The 17,727-nt window shown below is 42.3% G+C and overlaps 2 protein-coding genes across 2 annotated transcripts in view; both read left to right on the top strand.

Annotated features, from left to right (window-relative positions):
* The first annotated feature begins 295 nt into the window (after positions 1–295).
* On the top strand, positions 296–5,914 carry dusp5 (dual specificity phosphatase 5). The gene is made up of 4 exons (XM_053419424.1): positions 296–768; positions 1,761–1,900; positions 2,532–2,751; positions 5,050–5,914. Exons 1-4 carry the CDS (start codon positions 405–407, stop codon positions 5,454–5,456), a joined length of 1,131 nt encoding a protein of 376 aa, XP_053275399.1. The 5' UTR covers positions 296–404; the 3' UTR covers positions 5,457–5,914.
* Positions 5,915–6,698: 784 nt separating this feature from the next.
* Positions 6,699–17,727, top strand: part of smc3 (structural maintenance of chromosomes 3) — a 28,319-nt gene continuing 17,290 nt past the window's right edge. Inside the window, exons 1-15 of the mRNA XM_053418393.1 lie at positions 6,699–6,899; positions 7,593–7,668; positions 7,865–7,903; positions 7,996–8,063; positions 8,358–8,429; positions 8,893–8,972; positions 9,081–9,159; positions 9,374–9,491; positions 9,851–10,026; positions 10,317–10,397; positions 10,748–10,912; positions 12,300–12,421; positions 13,223–13,436; positions 13,693–13,796; positions 15,546–15,645. Of these exons, the coding sequence (XP_053274368.1) occupies positions 6,885–6,899; positions 7,593–7,668; positions 7,865–7,903; positions 7,996–8,063; positions 8,358–8,429; positions 8,893–8,972; positions 9,081–9,159; positions 9,374–9,491; positions 9,851–10,026; positions 10,317–10,397; positions 10,748–10,912; positions 12,300–12,421; positions 13,223–13,436; positions 13,693–13,796; positions 15,546–15,645 (1,509 nt within the window). The 5' untranslated portion in view covers positions 6,699–6,884. The remainder of the gene's footprint in view (positions 6,900–7,592; positions 7,669–7,864; positions 7,904–7,995; positions 8,064–8,357; positions 8,430–8,892; positions 8,973–9,080; positions 9,160–9,373; positions 9,492–9,850; positions 10,027–10,316; positions 10,398–10,747; positions 10,913–12,299; positions 12,422–13,222; positions 13,437–13,692; positions 13,797–15,545; positions 15,646–17,727) is intronic.

Genomic DNA, 17,727 nt, shown 5'->3' with positions numbered 1-17,727 from the left:
CAAATTCCATTAGCCTATAGCTGAAGTCAACAAAACAAGCAATCAGGTTTCGTGTGGGTGGGTGTGCATGTGTGTGTGTGCGTCTGTGTGTGTATGAGTAATGTCTGAATCAAACACACACAGCAATGGTCCTGTCTTGTTTTTATTTTTTTTATTCACTAGGCACGGAGGCGGGGTTTCGGTCCAGTCATCGTTGTGGGCGGGCCTTCTTCGTCGTGTCACACCTCGCCGGTGTCCATATGTGGGTCGTGACGTCACGCGCCGGAGGTTCCATTCACATAAAACCGATGGGCCGGAATCCCCTCAGAGGAAATGTAGACACAGACTCGCACGGGGCTCCGCACTCGCCCGTATCGCTCCACTTTGATTCTTTAGGCAATAATAATAATAACAACAATAACAACATGAAGGTGACCAGCATCGACTGCCGGCGTCTGAGGAAGATGATCAGGAAGGAGAGTGGGAGCTGCCTTATTGTGGATTGCCGGCCGTATTTCTCCTTCACCAACTCCAGCATCGGAGGCTCCGTCAATGTCAACCTCAACTCGGTGGTGGTCCGGAGGTCCCGGGGAGGACCGCTGCCTCTGCAGTTCGTCATCCCGGACGAGAGAGCACTCTTCCGGCTGCGGGAGGGCAGCATCTCGGCGATCGTAGCCGTGGATGACCGGACGTCCCACTGGCAAAAGCTGAAAAAGGACAGTGTAGCACAAATGGTGATAAACACGCTCTCGCATCTGGCGAGCGGAGCCAACATCTGTTTCCTGAAAGGTGAGAGCTGTTTGAAAATGAGTTTAAATCCAGAAAGAGGAGCTAGACCTGATCTGTTGTGTAGTTTGCTGCCTTCTTCCTTCCTCTTTTACAGACAATCCTGACTTTGAAAACATAGTATAATGTATAAAAGCCACCATGAATGGTTAAAAAATCACCTGTTTACCTTTTATCAAACGTTTTATGATCTTATTTTTATGCTAAAGATGAAAATGTTACTTTGGACTGAAACTTCACAGATTTTGTCTTTATATGGCTTGTGTGTTGGCTGACGAGGTTAAAATAACCAATCTAGGCTGTTAAATCAAGTATTAGTAGTTTAATAGTATACGTCATATTGATTTTAGGCTCTAATATAATTGAACATGTTATTATAGACACGGTTTTCGATGGTTGTTCACTTTCATTTATTTATTTATCACCTTTTTAAGCGGCTATATTTGGGACAAGTCCATAGGTGTTATATTTAGTCTTACTTGTCTCAATCACGTACACTGTTATATAAAGCCAAGTCGTTTTTCTCCCACTGTCCTCCTCCTCTTGAGCCGCCTGTGTTGTTCTCTCACTACTCGGGGAGATAAATGTTCGGTGTGCGTCAACGGAGCCGATGAGTCAGTGCGCGAGAAACGCAGGCGAATTGGTGGTGCCTTATCTTTAATTGATGGAAAATAAAAATATAAAACAAAGGTGAAACCCCACCACAGCCGAAGGTAAACGAATGCCTCGACGGGGTGATAAGGTGTTGAAACACACCCATCTCCGTCTGTCACCTCTGCGTCCTCCTCAGGACGTGGGCCTAAAAGGATTACCGGTCCTCCAGCCTCGGGCTCCATAATTACGCGTTTATAATCAGGTTATAAAGGTTATAATCCGCTGTTAAGACTGTTTCATAAACGCTGCCATTTCACAACATGTGTGTGTGTGTGTCAGGGGGTGCAGATTGTATTATTCTGAGCTCACACTCGTGTTTCCCCCCCTTTATTTTTGCTCAGGAGGATTCGAGAACTTCCACTCTCAATACCCTGAACTTTGCACTGAGGTGAAAACCATCGACCAGAGCGGAACTGAAACCGAGAAGAGAGTCAACACCCACAGCGAGAAGCTCTCTCACCACAAACCAGATTACGATCAGGTACGGACACACCCCTTCGCTGTTCTGTTCTTCCCATCTCTCACACAGCCACAGTGCACACATCCTCTCTCAGATTTGTATTCTTAACTGTACATAAAGCTATAAAAACGAAACCAGACTTACATCCAAGCCCCGCTGACATTACAGAGATTTATATTTGGCATCAAGCTCATCAAAACATTTTTTCTCATCATACACATGATATTCTCTGACCTTCGCCGCTACCCAGCCGTCTTATATTTGGCTCAAAAAAGGGGGAGCGATCACTCACTGGTGGCCAGCTGACACCAGGACGCCCCAGAGAGGAAAACACTCTTTCATCCCTGACCTTTCCTTTATAACCACCACTGCCCAAATAGAAAGTGCGTGGCTGCCTCACATCTCAGAGTACACTTATTGTGTCTGAGGTTGACATATTTTGCGTTACTGCACGTCACAGATCCATAATTCCTCCATAAGGTTCTGCTCGCAGGTGGATGTTGTGACTCAGACTATGGGTACATTGTTTCTCAGAGACGCATTGAGCATGGGTTGACGAAGATGCATCAAGGCATTAGGGAGGCTGTTTGTTGTCCTTATCCACTCGTCTCATGTCTCTGTTCCCCCCCTCCCCCCCCTCTTTCGCCCTCAGGGTAAACCTGTAGAGATCCTGCCTTTCCTCTACCTCGGTAGTGCCTACCACGCCTCCAGACAGGACTATCTCAGCGACCTTCACATCACGGCCTTGCTCAACGTGTCACGCAGGGACCTGCAGCCCACCAAGGGCCACTACGACTACAAGTGGATCCCCGTGGAGGACAGCCACATGGCCGACATCAGCTCCCACTTCCAGGAGGCCATAGAGTTTATCGGTGAGTTGAAGGAAATTAACCAGAGATACTGCTTTAATTATTTTCTTGATGAGGGTATCCGTTTGAAGGTTGATGTTGTGTCAGGACCTTTCTCTTTTATCGTCTTATGAAGTAGCCGATTCACTCAGCTCAACATTCATAACAATCTCATTGCAGCTAGAGAGGTGAATAAATACACCAGCGCCAAGATGAAGTCCTTTCTTGGATGTTAAGCTTCACTATACTTATAGTAAGACATCCCCTCAAGGAGCCTAAAAACAGTAGAGCTAGAGTCAGAGAAAACACCTAAACATAGATGAGTTTATTTCGGAGATGCGTCCTCATGTAAACCCCCTTAATCGCTGCCTTGCGCCTGCTGCCATTCACAAATAGAGGGCTAAAAGAAACCCGGCCGTAATCAGTTTAACTTGATCGCCAGCCTCAGCCACGACACCACCACCACCCCCCACCTCCACCCCACATCCAACCAGCCAACATGTCCAGCCAGTCTGCTTTCATTCAGGATTTGCTCACTGCCCCCTTCCCCTTCCTCCCTCCCTTCCGTCTTAACTTGAAAAAGACACTCCCATGCCGTCATCGCCTCCCAGGCCTAATCTCAGTGGCTTACTCCGCCGGGTGTGGTCAGTCAGTGTGACAACTGGGTGAGCTGTCCGTGGTTAGTAATAGTGGGGAAGAGGAGGTTGGGGGCTGACACACACACACACACACACACACACACAAACACACACTCACTCAGAGTTGTTTTGATGGTTGGGTGGAGGATAAAAGCTAGTTGACGGACACAAATAGAATAGCGCAGTTGATGGTTGTTTACAGTTAGGGATCATTGATTTACCAGAGGGCAGTCAGAGGGCAATGAATGTGTCACTGAGGAAGAGGGTGTGTTTGTGTGTGCGTGTGAATGTTTGTGTGTTTGTGTGTGGGAGAGGAGAGGAGAGGGGTGCAGGATAATAGCAGCAGCGGCGGCAGCAAAAGATGTACACAATGTGCTGGTAGCTATTTATAGTCAGGCATAACCAAGGACAAAGCTTGCCCATGAGCAGCTTGGCTGACCAGTATTTGGTGGCTAATGCTGTTGGTTTTGTGCATTGTAGCAAATTGTTCAAGGGGTAGGTTCAGCCTACTTTCAAGGAGGGCCACAGAAATGTATCGGCCCTCATCAATCACCAAACAACACCCCTTACTGACCTAGTGACAAATGTACAGTCAGGCAGGAGATAATAAATATCATTGACCTGCCTGGATGAAAACAGCAGCTGAAGCATGTCATGACAGCTCCAGCCAATGAGGGTGCATCACTTGTCTCGAGGGTGGTCATTATAATACCCACCGCTGCTGTCAGTCCATTTTTGTAACCTCTCTTTCATCTCGTTGCATCTGCCACTGCAGATGGGAAATTCATAACTCATTCATGGTGGGGAATCAGCGATCAGAGATGTCAGAAATGTTCATTTAGCACCCTCCAGTGACACTCACGACCAGACAGAAGTGACCCTCAATGTTATAGAGAGAGAGAGAGTGAGAGATAAATGTGTAAGTGTGTACCGTAGCTTTGTGGAGCTAAGTGTCTGTCGGGAGACCAATTCTAAACATGAGACACCGAAAGAAAATGTGTGTAATAAGGGGTCATTCTGAGAATTTACAAAATCTTGAAATGTGTCATTGGCAGATGACAGAAAGTAGATTTGTGTGTCGGCATTAGACCATCCATATAAGTGTGTAGGAGTGCTGCAGCAGCTCTGAATTAGAACTCAGAGCTCTGTGCAACAGTGAACTCTGCAGCAGCGCCCAGCGCCCCCACAGCAGTGTAGGAGAGAGAAAGTCTCATGTACAGCTGCGCTCTGTGACTCACGAGCGTCTGTGTGCAAAACTGGAACTGGTATATCAGGAAGTGTTTCTCCGAGAAGGTTGATTTGTTGTTTTTCTATTTATCGCGTGTGTGTGTAGATAAGATGTGAAAAGGTGTTGACATTAATTATTGAGTGGGAGTAAGGCATACAGGAATAATTCTATAGTTATAATGGGATTCTTCCATTTGTTAATAATCACTGTTCAAAACTCCCTCTTGATTCATCGTGACACCTCCATCACCGCTTAACTTTAAAATAATAAATTACAGGCAACAAACAATAATAAAACCCGACAAAATAACCATGGCTGATATTTTGAACTGGACCCACAGTTTTTTCAATTATTCATTTGATGCTTGTTAAAGAAAGAAAAAATTATCTGTCTCTATATCAGATGTTTCATCAACTCTGATTGTCATTAACGCTGATTGTCCCCTTCTCCTTCCAGATCACGTGAAGCAATCAGGGGGGAAAGTTCTTGTCCACTGTGAAGCAGGCATCTCACGCTCCCCTACCATCTGCATGGCCTACATCATGAGGACGCAGCAGCTGCGACTGGATGCGGCCTTTGACATCATCAAGCAGCGCCGAGATGTCGTCTCACCCAATTTTAGCTTCATGGGTCAGCTGCTGCAGTTTGAGTCCGAGGTCCTCTCCATGGCTCCGGCTCACGCTGCCACACCTGAACCAGCCACACCCTGCGTCCCGGAGTCTGCATCCTTTTTTGCCAACGACTTCACCACCACCTTCAACACCAAAAACTTTGAGCCATCCGTGATCTCCCTCCCTACCTCTTACCTGCAGTCCCCAGTCCACCACCAGTTCAAACTGAGCCCAATAACTGCACTGCCTTAAAATGAACTTTGACTGCTTGTAGTCTTACTTGAAAAAGTTTTAAGAATTGCTCTGTGTGCCTGGTGTGGAAACCAGTAGATAGACTGAGGTCAGATAATAGAGTTCTGTCTATGGGACTTGAGGCCTATAGGCCTTTTTCACAGCAGACTTTGTGACTTGTCACAGTAGGAACTGTTCCTGATGACATTAACAATGGGTAATTGTAAAGCCTACTAAGTGAATGGCCTACAGCAGCCACTGATGCCGTTTCCCTTCCTTCTGAACTGCAGAGATGAAACCACACAGCACACTTATAAACTGCAATATACATGACTTAGGTAGTTATTGTGATTTATTTGCCTATTCACAAATTAAGTCATGCATTTGAATTTAATTTATTTGAAGAATTGCTGTCTGTCTGATCTTTTTCAATAATGTGGATATGAGTATGTGTTTAATAAATGTTTTCAACACAAAAATGTGCTTGTTGTCAAGTCATCATTGCAGCATTCTCTATGAATATGTAGCTGGGGAGTCTGATGGAATTGCAGGTGGAATCATTCCCTGCAATGTTTGGCACATTTATTCCTGTAAACAGAAAGACAGGGTAAAAATCAATACTACTTTCTAAAACTGTCCATAACAGCTTCAGGCCTACGTTGTACATCTCCCCGAGGAACAGGAGAGGCCAGGATACAAGAAGAAGAGACAACAGTGACACCTGCAGTGACTCATAGCCTTTAACAGCAGATTTAAATAGGCGGTCACTTGTATGTACAGTTATAGTCAGACTGTTTGTTCCCAGGATATTTGTCAAGTTAGAGCAACCCAGTACAACCTATGCAAAATACAAAACATAAAAACATGCATGTTGCATTATATTTAGGAAATTTGGATAAAGAAAACTTCCCAATGGGAACAGATCTAAGTTCAATTTTCTATATGGGTGATAAACCATGGTGTTGGGTAGTTACTATCATCAATACTTTAGCGTTAGAAGGCATATCTTTTAGTTTCGACTATTTTCTGTGTTTGGCGCTCAGATGGCAGAGAGGTGGACCGTACCAACTCTACAGACAGACAGGATAGTAAATATCAAACGTGTTATTTACGTGTAATAACGCAAAAAACAGTGGTTTTCAGTAACAAAATAATTTAATATACGTTTTCCATAATCATATATTACCTTAGTTAAATTACTAAAACACTTGGTATATGTTTATTGTTACAACCCCGTTTCACATAATGGCACATTCCACTCCATCCCGCCCCCGCCGCCATTTTCCATGTTATTCTCCTCTGCCACACTGAGTTTCACCGATTTTTCACATGCAACAAATTGTAATATATCGTTGAGTTTTGGATCAGTGCATTCTCGGCTTCTCCAGTTAAGCGGAGATAGGAGGTTGACTCCGAATTCAGCCGAGGAGACGCCCTGCTTAGACCGCCATGTACATCAAACAGGTAAGCTAGCATCGTACTTGTTGGTGTTACCGACTGTCACCGGTCTGACGTTAAATATGCGAGCGTAACGTTATTCAGCTAAATGCCCGTGCCTGGGATAATAAGGTGTTGCTCATGGTCTAACTTGAAGTGGCGCGCAGGGCAAAGTAACAGCGTACCAGAGGTAGATAAAGGTTGAGTAGCTAGCTTGCTAATGCTAGCTAGGGCTACCGGGATTAATCTTGAATTGCCCGCCCCCTTCACAAAATGCTGCGCTAACCATACGGGGCTAATGTGGAGTTAGCATACGTCCCGCTTCCCCATAAACATAGTATAAAACCACATTCAGGTAAATAGTTAGCTAAACACGAGCGTTGGTTGTAATCCGGCGGCCCCATGTGTAGTTGGTTTAGCTAGCAGCCATGCACACCGGTGAACGCCACGATAATAACTAGCCCACACAGCGACCGTCAGACAAGGCCCTGCCGTAAACCGGGTCCCAATCTTTATACATGTGTTGCTGCGCCTAGCACACAGGTTACAAGTTGAATATAAACGAGAGGGTGGGGGTATTAATGTTGCTGCATTCAGGGGTGGTCCCCGGTTTGCTTCTGGAATACTTTTCATTCAACAATGTCTGGCTTCCTTGTGAGGTTGTAACGATGCTTTACAGAAAGACGTCACAGTCAATGTTTTGCGTTTGCTTTGCTGTAGGTCATCATCCAGGGGTTCCGAAGTTACAGGGACCAAACTGTGGTCGACCCCTTCAGTCCAAAGCACAACGTCATCGGTGAGTATATGAACACCTGCACTTGTAACTCACCATCTGGATTAGTTTGAGATATGTAGCCTAAAGTGCTGTCAAGATACTCAAGATAAGATATTGTTGAATGCGCTTCACTTTAATTGTTGGTTAATAGTCTTGTCTCATGGTTGGATGTGTACATGTATCTCAATGTCCTTCTTTGTACGTATTCTTGTAACAGTTGGAAGGAATGGATCAGGAAAAAGTAACTTCTTCTACGGTATGTGAGCCTCACTTTTCTACACAATAGTCAAACATTGCTACTTTCTCTTGTTTGTTTCCTAACACTGTTGCTTGTCTCTGTTTTCACAGCCATCCAGTTTGTGCTCAGTGATGAGTTCAGCCACCTACGACCTGAGCAGCGTCTGGCCCTGCTCCATGTAAGTCCAGGCCAATATCACACACACCTCGATTGTCAGCCATAATTTGTAGAGGTGTCTCTCTGACATGAGGCTTGTACAGACGTCTTGTGTTATGCCTGCTTGTGTTAACAAAAGCTTGTGTAACCTCCTAATGAGGATGAGGTGGATTATACAATTCTTAGTAGGATTACTTTTTTTGTTGTTGTTGAAATATGTAGTCTGTGTTGTAGCAGCTTGAAAAAATGTATTTTAACATGTAAATCTGTAAATATAAACATGCCAATGTGGTGTTTTCTTCCCCTGTCACTGTAGGAGGGAACTGGTCCACGTGTCATTTCTGCTTTTGTGGAGATTATATTTGACAACTCTGACAACCGGCTGCCGGTAGGAATGGCAAAACTTTCCTATTGATCCTGTTAATTGTGAACCCACAGATTCTTTCCAACTTGATATTGTTCTAACATTGCAGTAAGCCTCTGAAGTAAAACCCTGTCTTTTGTGTGCATGTCATAAATACTATCTATACAATCATGTCATTACATTTTAGTATCTATAAAAAAAAAATTTAACCGAGGAAAAACTGTAGTTCTCAACTTATTTAGACTCAGATAAAATAAATGTTATTTTTCAGGCAAGTTTCCTCAACATCAGGTTCAAGCCACCGTTCTAAGTGGTATCGCTATTCTGATAATATTTTACATTATTCCTATGACTGTTGTGATTAGTGATTATAATGGAACCTCCAGTAGACAGTGCTTATTATTCTGACAATGAAGACAGGGTGGTTGAACTAATCAGGAAATCGAAAGAGAGTGTCTTGACCGACGATAAATATCTCTTCTTCCAGATTGACAAGGAGGAAGTCTCCCTTCGCCGTGTCATTGGTGCCAAGAAGGACCAGTACTTCTTAGACAAGAAGATGGTGACGTAAGTATTGCTGTGTGGTGACTGTTTGTGTGTCCTTGTAATCACCGGACATTACAACTCTGTGATACCATGCAATCACTTGTTTGATGGCGTCTGTTATTGTTGCAGTAAGAATGATGTCATGAACCTTCTGGAAAGTGCTGGCTTCTCCCGCAGTAACCCCTACTACATCGTCAAGCAGGGAAAGGTGAGAATGGAGTGGGTGACAACCTCACACGCACAACACATGAGTGTGTCAGTGTTGTGTCATGTATTACAGTATGCAAACAGGGCTGGGAAATGTTCTGGTGGCTTGATTTTCCATGTATAATCAGAAATCTTCATCTGCTTAAGTTAATAAAACGGTACACCAAACAGCAGGGCTTTTTCTTCTTATGAATTATTTTTCATGTTTCATACAGATCAACCAAATGGCCACGGCACCGGATTCCCAGCGTTTAAAGCTGCTGCGAGAGGTGGCAGGGACACGGGTGTACGACGAGCGCAAGGAGGAGAGTATTTCTCTCATGAAGGAGACAGGTAACAGCTTTGGAACATCATTGTTTCTGAGACATTACTAAATAATTGTCTATTCGTTTTCATTCATAAATGGGGTTTTTGGTTGCCAAATTGAGCCGTAGACAAAAGTGCACACAGCATTTTGAATGACAGGCAAATAGACCGGAAAAAACCTGTTACATTTAGGTTGATCATTCTACAATGCAGTTTTATCTTTCTTAATTCTATTATCTCATGATTAACAGGCATGATGATAGGCAACATGGTTACTGTAAAAGTAAACCGCATTCATCAATAAATCATTACCAGCGTGAAGTAATGTCGGTTCAGTAGAATTATGTTTGCCGTTTTAAAAACAACTTGGTGTTGGTGTTCCACAGAGGGTAAACGAGAGAAGATCAATGAACTGCTGAAGTACATCGAGGAGCGTCTGCACACCCTAGAGGACGAGAAGGAGGAGCTGGCTCAGTACCAGAAGTGGGACAAGATGAGAAGGGCCCTGGAGTACACCATCTACAACCAGGAGCTGAATGAAACCCGCGCCAAACTGGATGAGGTAACACTATGGCTACAACGGGAATCGCCTCTAGCAGCCAGTCAGAATATTACAATATAGTACAAAATGCTGTTTTACTGAATCTTGACATGACTGCTGTTTTGTCCACTTCACCAGCATTTTTTACGTCAGGTATCACACAGTCTTTTAAGCCATTTTAATAGATTATTTAATAAAGTATCACTGACCATAGCCTGCACTCCAAAGATTTAGGTCTGTGATCTGTTGTGTACTGTTTACCATACCAAGTTTTCCTCTTTAACATTCTGTTTGTTGGTTGTTTTTTGCAGTTGTCATCTAAGAGGGAGACCTGTGGAGACAAATCCCGACAGCTGCGTGATGCTCAGCAAGATGCTAGAGACAAAGTAGAGGTAAAGAATTCCACCTTTTGAGTAATTATATCCATCTCTAGGATTAGGCATGGGGTATTATCTTTAACAGCTTGTAGAAAAGTGCCATATTCAAAATTTAATTTTGGAATTTTATTTGTGTATTTATGTCATCCAGAATAGTTTACGTTTGAAAAACAGACAAATTGGGACATATTTTGTTAAAGTTTCACATGAACAAACTCTTTTAATCCCTTCATCTCTCCCGAACCTGTCTTTGGTAAATAAATGACTTGGCATTTAATCACTGAAGAAGAAGTAAGTTGTTGTCTTAACACTCCTTTGAATTAAGTCTCACAGCGTGTTTCATTATTTTGGCTCCTTTTCTGTAGGAGACGGAGCGTGTTGTGAGGGAGCTGAAGTCCAAGATCTCTGCCATGAGGGAGGAGAGAGAGCAGCTGTCGGCCGAGCGCCAGGAGCAGATCAAGCAGAGGACCAAGCTCGAGCTGAAGACCAAGGACCTGCAGGACGAGCTGGCAGGCAACAGCGAACAGAGGGTACGGAAGCCTCCCATCTGCGTCACTCCGCACACGTGATGCTGCACCAGCAACACTCCCCCTCCTCCACCCCCCATCCACTGCATCATCACTCTATGAAGACGGGGATGGTTTTCTCTTTTCATATACGGCACTCTGCCTTGTTAGAAAGTGGAAAGACGAGTTTCTGTTCACAGTTCCTTAATTTTTTAATGGAAGTCAAGGAAATAATGCAGCTTTTGAGAGCATTATCAATATATTAAGTATTCTAATCAATTAATTATATAGTCATTAAAATAGTAACATTTTTCATTTATCCAGAATCACCAGTTGATACTTGTAATTGGTAAATGAGGAATTTACTAAATGAGCAATGGTTAATTTCTTGCTGAACTTTGCTTAAATATAAGAACGCCTTAAAAAGCACCAAATAGTGAAGGGTTTATTTAAAAGTCTAATTTCCTCATAAAATAGATGTAATGTGCAGTTTTAGTTCTGAGTCCTCTTGCAGAACATTTGCTGGACTGTGGATAGGAGATAGAGCGGACTGAGAAAACTGAGGAAGTACCAGGCTGCATGTTAGACCTTTTAGCCATACGCTCCACTATACATCATTCCTGGCACAAGGTTTTGTGTACAGAGCTGGCACACATAACTCTCCATATAGCCTGCAGTGTGTATGTTCGTGTGCACGTGAGTCTGAAGATAATTATCATACAAACGGCTTTATTGGCTAAGTCTCTGTGTGAACTGTCATGGGTCCATGGCAGCATGCCGGCTGGTGGTTGGATTAAGCCCACCTGGCTATGGCTGGCACAGCATCAGCCAAATATTATTGGAGCAAAATGAATAGCAAAGGGAAGCAGAACTGCGTCACTAGCTGCTGATGGTCCCGGTTTTATCAGGTTTGAGTTGGCTTTCACATGCAGAGAGAAAAGTAGAGGATTTCATATCTGTGATAGGGCAACGCACCGTCATAGAAACCCACACAGAAAAATCTTAAAAGCAGCAGTCGGTGGACTGGTCCGTTGTTTACATAATCCAGTTAACAAATATGATCTTAAATCTTTCAGAATACTCTGAATGGTTAGTTTTTTACCCAATTATTACCCAAAAATAATTTATTTTAACTAATTATTTTGAGAAATATAAATTCAATACACATTGTGCAGGAACTTCAAATTTAGATAAAATGCATTAGGAATTGATTACTTTGGAAAAAAGAAATTATAACTAGATGCATTGAGGTAATAAGGAAATCTTTTACACTAATTGTTGTGTCAATCCAGTTTTTACATAAGCTTTTCATCCTTCCACTTTAAGCAATTCATCCATTTCATATACTTCCTCCTCCGAAGTTCTACATTTTGAAGATTCATTATACAACGTCATGTTCTTGCTCCTCCAGAAACGGCTGCTAAAGGAGCGTCAGAAGCTGCTGGAGAAAATTGAGGAAAAGCAAAAAGAGCTGCAGGAGACAGAGCCCAAATTCAACATGGTGAAAGAAAAAGAAGAGCGGGGTATCTCCAGGTAGGGATGACTCATCCTCGGCTACGAACCCTCGAGCAGTTGGGACCAGGCTTTACGCGATGAGTCAGTCGTCACATTTTGAATACATTTTAATGGCAAGAGTTCAAGAGGTGGATGCACATGAAATACATATAAGACTGGGAATATTTGTACCGTTACTCAATTCTTGGTCTTCAAGTTCTGAGCTCGAGCAAATTCAATTTTAAATAAAACTGGATGGTACAAGTCTCAACTTTAATTGAATAGGTTTATGTAAATATTATTAGGGCTATGTGAACGATAAATCGCTTTAAACACAGTGCCCAATTTTTAGGGGTATACGTCAAACAATATGTTTAATAATTTGTATCATTGCCGGAAGTCTTTGACCCAGACATCAGTAGACACTTGTATCTTCCCCTGTACTCTCCCCAAAAAAACCTCCAACAGGAAACAGAATCAGATCAGAGCAGAAAATTCATCCTTTTAATACATTTTTACTTTGCAAAAGAAGTTGAAGCTCCAAGTTAAATAGGCAAATCCATTTGATTTCAAAACTAAAACATTTGCTGCCGGGTAACTGGCCGACATGATCAAACTAGAGCCGAACATAATTTCGGGTCTAGGCTGTCAGAGTTATTACTTAGTTCGACGGGTATTTTGATGTCTCAAGGAAAATAATATACAATGGAAAGTCTATTGCTGAATTTGATCAGAATGAACAAGGCTACACTTGTTTTGTTGATGTAATGATGTGGCTTCCTGTGGGACCTTGTAGTTAGTTTACAAAATCTTAACTTTCTGTCTTTTGTCTCCTTTCAGACTGGCCCAGGCTACTCAGGAGAGGACAGACCTCTATGCCAAGCAGGGACGTGGCAGCCAGTTCACCTCCAAGGAGGAGAGGGACAAGTGGATCAAGAAGGAGCTGAAGTCGCTGGACCAGGCCATAAATGATAAAAAGAGGCAGATTGCAGCGATTCACAAAGACCTGGAAGACACCGAGACTTGTAAAGAGAAGAACCTGGAGCAATACAATGTAAGCAAATTCAAAACTGTGAAAATACTTTCCAGGAAGAAGATCTATAGTTTGTTGCCACTAAAATGTGCTAATTTGTTCTCTCCTTTCTCAACATTTCTTTTGTTGTTGTCTTGATTTTTTATCTTTGATGGTAAAATTTGAAATTTCTTCATTCAAAATGTACCTTGAAACATTGTATTTGTCTTTTTTTAAATGATTTCTTATTTTAATCTCCTAACCGAGAATCTGCCCTACATTGACCTTATCTCCTTAGAAACTCGATCAAGATCTGAATGAGGTGAAGACCCGTGTGGAGGAGCTGGACAAAAAGTATTATGAGGTGAAGAACAGGAAAGATGAGCTACAGAGTGAAAGAAAGTAAGAACCTACTCTTTATCCTCTTGCCTTCTCTTTGAATTAATTGAGTTCAGCCCTGACTTGTGCTCATACTTTTTATTTGTATTATGTAGTTATACAGCATCACATCATTCAGGTGAATCTTTACTGGAGACTTGCCTGTGTCTTGCATTAAGCTAAAAGGTTGAATCTTTTCCGGTCTGCAACCTTTAGTTACATATGAGGGTTTTGTCTACTCTGAATGTCACTGGGCCTTCTCTGTCCAATAATACTATGAGATTTACTTGAATAACACAGACGATGAGGCCTGTGGCCACTGCTGCCAGGCACCTTTTTATTGTATTTTATATACATGTAAATTCTTTTTAAGCCTGGATGAAGTGAATCGTTGGTTCGTAGTACACAATTAATTCAAGACTGATTCTCCCCATATTCATGACAAACAGAGCATTTTCAGACAAGTGTTCATTGAAAACAAATAATTATTATATCTAAATAACAGAATTCATGAGGGATGTCATGTTTGTTTCATATTAAATGTGTCATGCACCCTCAAGTCCAATGTGATCTATTGTTTTATTCTATTGGGTGAAAAGGCAGCATAATGACTGCTTTAATCGAAGGAGCACAAACTGCACACCCCACAGCTGCAAGCTATTGGCAGTGTATAATCTAAAAATATGAACAGATAAAAATTACCCTAATGGAAACAGGAGGAAAATGGTTTTGGCAGTTTCATTATTTTAATATAAAGGACGGGTTCCTAATTTTTCACCTGCAACTGTGGCTGCTGAGACCGTGTTTGCTTGCTGTAATCATTCCTCCTACAGATAATGGCCAGCAACAAATTCCCTCCTGAAGCTCTTAATGTTAATGACAAACTCCACAGGCTTATTTTGGGCCAAGAGTCTGATTAAAGTTAATGTAAGTCTGGGTCAAGTTAAAGTCATTTATGGAAAAGGGCTGGGCAAGATTATGACGCAGCACAAGGTTTGAACTTCTTTGTTGCAGAAGATGCGATGCCCCGTTTATCCAGGAACATAAATTCAAATTCATCAGGTTTTTTATAAAGATCAGTTTGACCTGTGAGCAGAGGCGCTTGTTGACCATCACTCAGTAATGCGGCAAAAAATAATCGATCGTTAATCGTGATCAAGGTAAAAGTTTGATATAATAATGATATTGATTTGAGGTCTTATCGCCCACCCCTATTTAGGAACCAAATTCCCTTTCTGTGTTAGTTAACGCTCACTGCAGCTCAGCAAGAAAAAACTTTCTCAATTGCATCAAAGTCAGTCTACACGATTCTGGGATCAGTTTAACTTTAACCTATGATGGAATCAGTTGATTTAAAAAAAACATCTGCGGAATTCATATGGTATGTCAGACAAATTTAGGAGTGTGTTTATAACAGGAGGAATGATTGCAGCAGGCATATTGTCTTTTTTGTGTTGAGTTTCATCGTACACTGCCTCAGTTGATATAAATGATTTAAATGTGGGATTGATGAACCAGAATATTTTTAATATAATGTTCACTCCTCAAAGCGATAGATAGATAGATGGATAGATAGATTACTTTATGAGCAACATTTCAAATTACAAAAATCCTCTTAAAGAGCACAGTCATTTCATTCTTGTGTCCTAGATTGTGTGTTTGTCCTTGCTGACTATTCTTCTGCTCCTGTGAGCATTGCGTAATCGAGTAATTGGGTTTCAGTGTTTCTGGTGACATAAGTGTAACAGTGGGTGACTGTCTGTGTTTGTCCAGCTACCTGTGGCGTGAGGAGAACGCAGAGCAGCAGGCCCTGGCAGCCAAACGCGAGGATCTGGAGAAGAAACAGCAGCTCCTTCGAGCGGCCACCGGCAAGGTTGGTTACTCTGTGCATGACTGCGTAGTTACTGTATTACATAACTCATCTACAGGATATGTAATGCCCGCCGTCTGGACTCAAATGAAAGTGAAATTGATGACACACTTACTTGAAGCTTAGTTATTATCTTCCAATCTGATGATGACGTCCGATTCTGTCATTTATCAGTGCTCTTTTATTGCTGCTGGGACATGTATGCATGTGTTGTGTCAGCAGCATCTATGGGTGTGTTCCTGTCTCCTTTGCTTTCTCCTGGCTATCATTTCCTCCTCCAGTATGTGGGTCCAATCCAGAACAGCTCCTTCCAAGTGTAACGGTCACCAGCAGCGTCTTCCACATCCTTGTGTCTTTTTTTGCAACTCCTTAAAAACACTGCCTTTAAATGTAGCCCTTCCTTTGCCCTCCAGCAGACTGTTGTCCATGGTATTGCTGACCATATATCGTTCTGTGAGGCATCCAGATTGGGGTCTGTACCACATGTGCCAGCCATAGTGGCTGCTGCTGCCGATCTTTTTATCAATGTTTGTGGCTTAAGGTTACTCAAGCTTCACAGCTTTGGAGGAGGGTGGTGATGCAAATAGCTTGGTTGATGGAGACCTTTGTTTAGTGATGAAGATAGTTTGAAAGACCTGGTGTCATAAGAACAGTCTCCCAAAGGGGCTGCTTAGGGATGTGAACTGTTAACCTTTATCTACAATAAGAAGAACAAATGGGCCAAACGGTTAAAAGAAGTACGAATATGTCAGATGTATCTGATGTGCTTAGAAGAGAAATGCTATCTCTTCATTACCTTGACATCGGTACCATCTGAGCAGGTCTAACAGACTGCACATAACACTTTCTCTATAGCGTGTTGCTGTCTCTGGAAAAAAAAACAATACACAAGCTGTCTGCTGTGCTGAGGACTGTGGTTCTCTTGGCCTGCTTATGTTGTTTGATTATTGTAATAACCCACTGACCATGTGTCCAGTATACGACCAAAGAGGGTAAAAAGTCCCAAAATGTGATGGGCAGGACCACCTAACCGTCTGCACATCCTGACATCACCCACTGACCCAACTTCAACAGAGTTGAAAGAAAAGCAATGTCCTGGCATAATCAGCCAGTGTTAACAAACCAAGGGCCCAGCAGCCTTCTGCAGTAAATATGGCGGAGTGGTTGGTATTGGTCCACGCTATTGGGTTTACTTCGTCATGACAGAGATTATGCTCCTGGGAAAGGCACAGTTGCTATTGTACTTAAACTCATCTTGTGCAGCTATCCTCCTCTAACCCTGGTGATAAATAAGCACACTAACCTTACCTGTAGCTGCTGTGCTACACATCTATTAAAATCTCACATATGGACTTACTTGGTGAAGTACATTGAGACAGGAAATGGGCAAAGTAAAGATGAATCAAACCCCAGGTGAAAAGTTCCTCACTCTCCAAAATGAGCTCACCGGAATAGTGCGATGGACTCTCTTTGTAATTCAGCCATCGTCAGGAGAGGTACATCAAATGTAATCATTCAGCTGCCTTATCACCGCTTGCTGAATTTCCATATGAATCACTGCTCTCAGCCTCATCCAGTAACTGCCAGTCGTTTCTTCTGGGCAGATAGATCAATCAAATATCACTTTTGAATAATGTCTGGCTGACATGAAAGGAAGGCTGTGTGTGGCTTTATTGACAAATGTCCTGCATTTATTTATGTTTCATTGGTACTGGGTGACTCATCCCAGCTCAAGTCTTTGATGGACTCAATATCCTCTGCCGGTTGATTGTGTTATGCAATATCCAGAAACTGCTAATTCCTTTTCCGTTTTTTGTTGCCTGTACCTTGCGATTCAAGCTACTGAAGCAATTGGAGCAGTTTGTAGAAACACACTTTATTTTTGTGATCTTCTGTCTGCAGTTTTGAAAGTTTCAACAATTCTTTACATCACATCATTTAATATGTTTACTAATCCTTCTATTAAACGTAAAAAATGATTGTCTGCTATTGTGATGGAAAAAACCTGATAGTCAAACAAAGATTATAATAAGGAGTTTATATGTTTACCTGTATTTTATGCTGCTTAGTGTGTGAAATGTTTAA

Source organism: Pleuronectes platessa, chromosome 3 (assembly GCF_947347685.1).
Source record: "Pleuronectes platessa chromosome 3, fPlePla1.1, whole genome shotgun sequence".
Lineage (NCBI taxonomy): Eukaryota > Metazoa > Chordata > Actinopteri > Pleuronectiformes > Pleuronectidae > Pleuronectes > Pleuronectes platessa.
Note: the sequence above shows the minus strand (reverse complement) of the source record. Positions and strands in the feature narration are given on the sequence as shown.

What these genes read in the sequence shown, in the direction of transcription:
- dusp5 (XM_053419424.1), top strand. Translation starts at nt 405, where the DNA reads ATGAAGGTGACCAGCATCGACTGCCGGCGTCTGAGGAAGATGATCAGG. An exon ending in CAACATCTGTTTCCTGAAAG is followed by an intron (nt 769 to 1,760) that starts GTGAGAGCTGTT and finishes ATTTTTGCTCAG; the next exon opens with GAGGATTCGAGAACTTCCAC. An exon ending in ACAAACCAGATTACGATCAG is followed by an intron (nt 1,901 to 2,531) that starts GTACGGACACAC and finishes TTTCGCCCTCAG; the next exon opens with GGTAAACCTGTAGAGATCCT.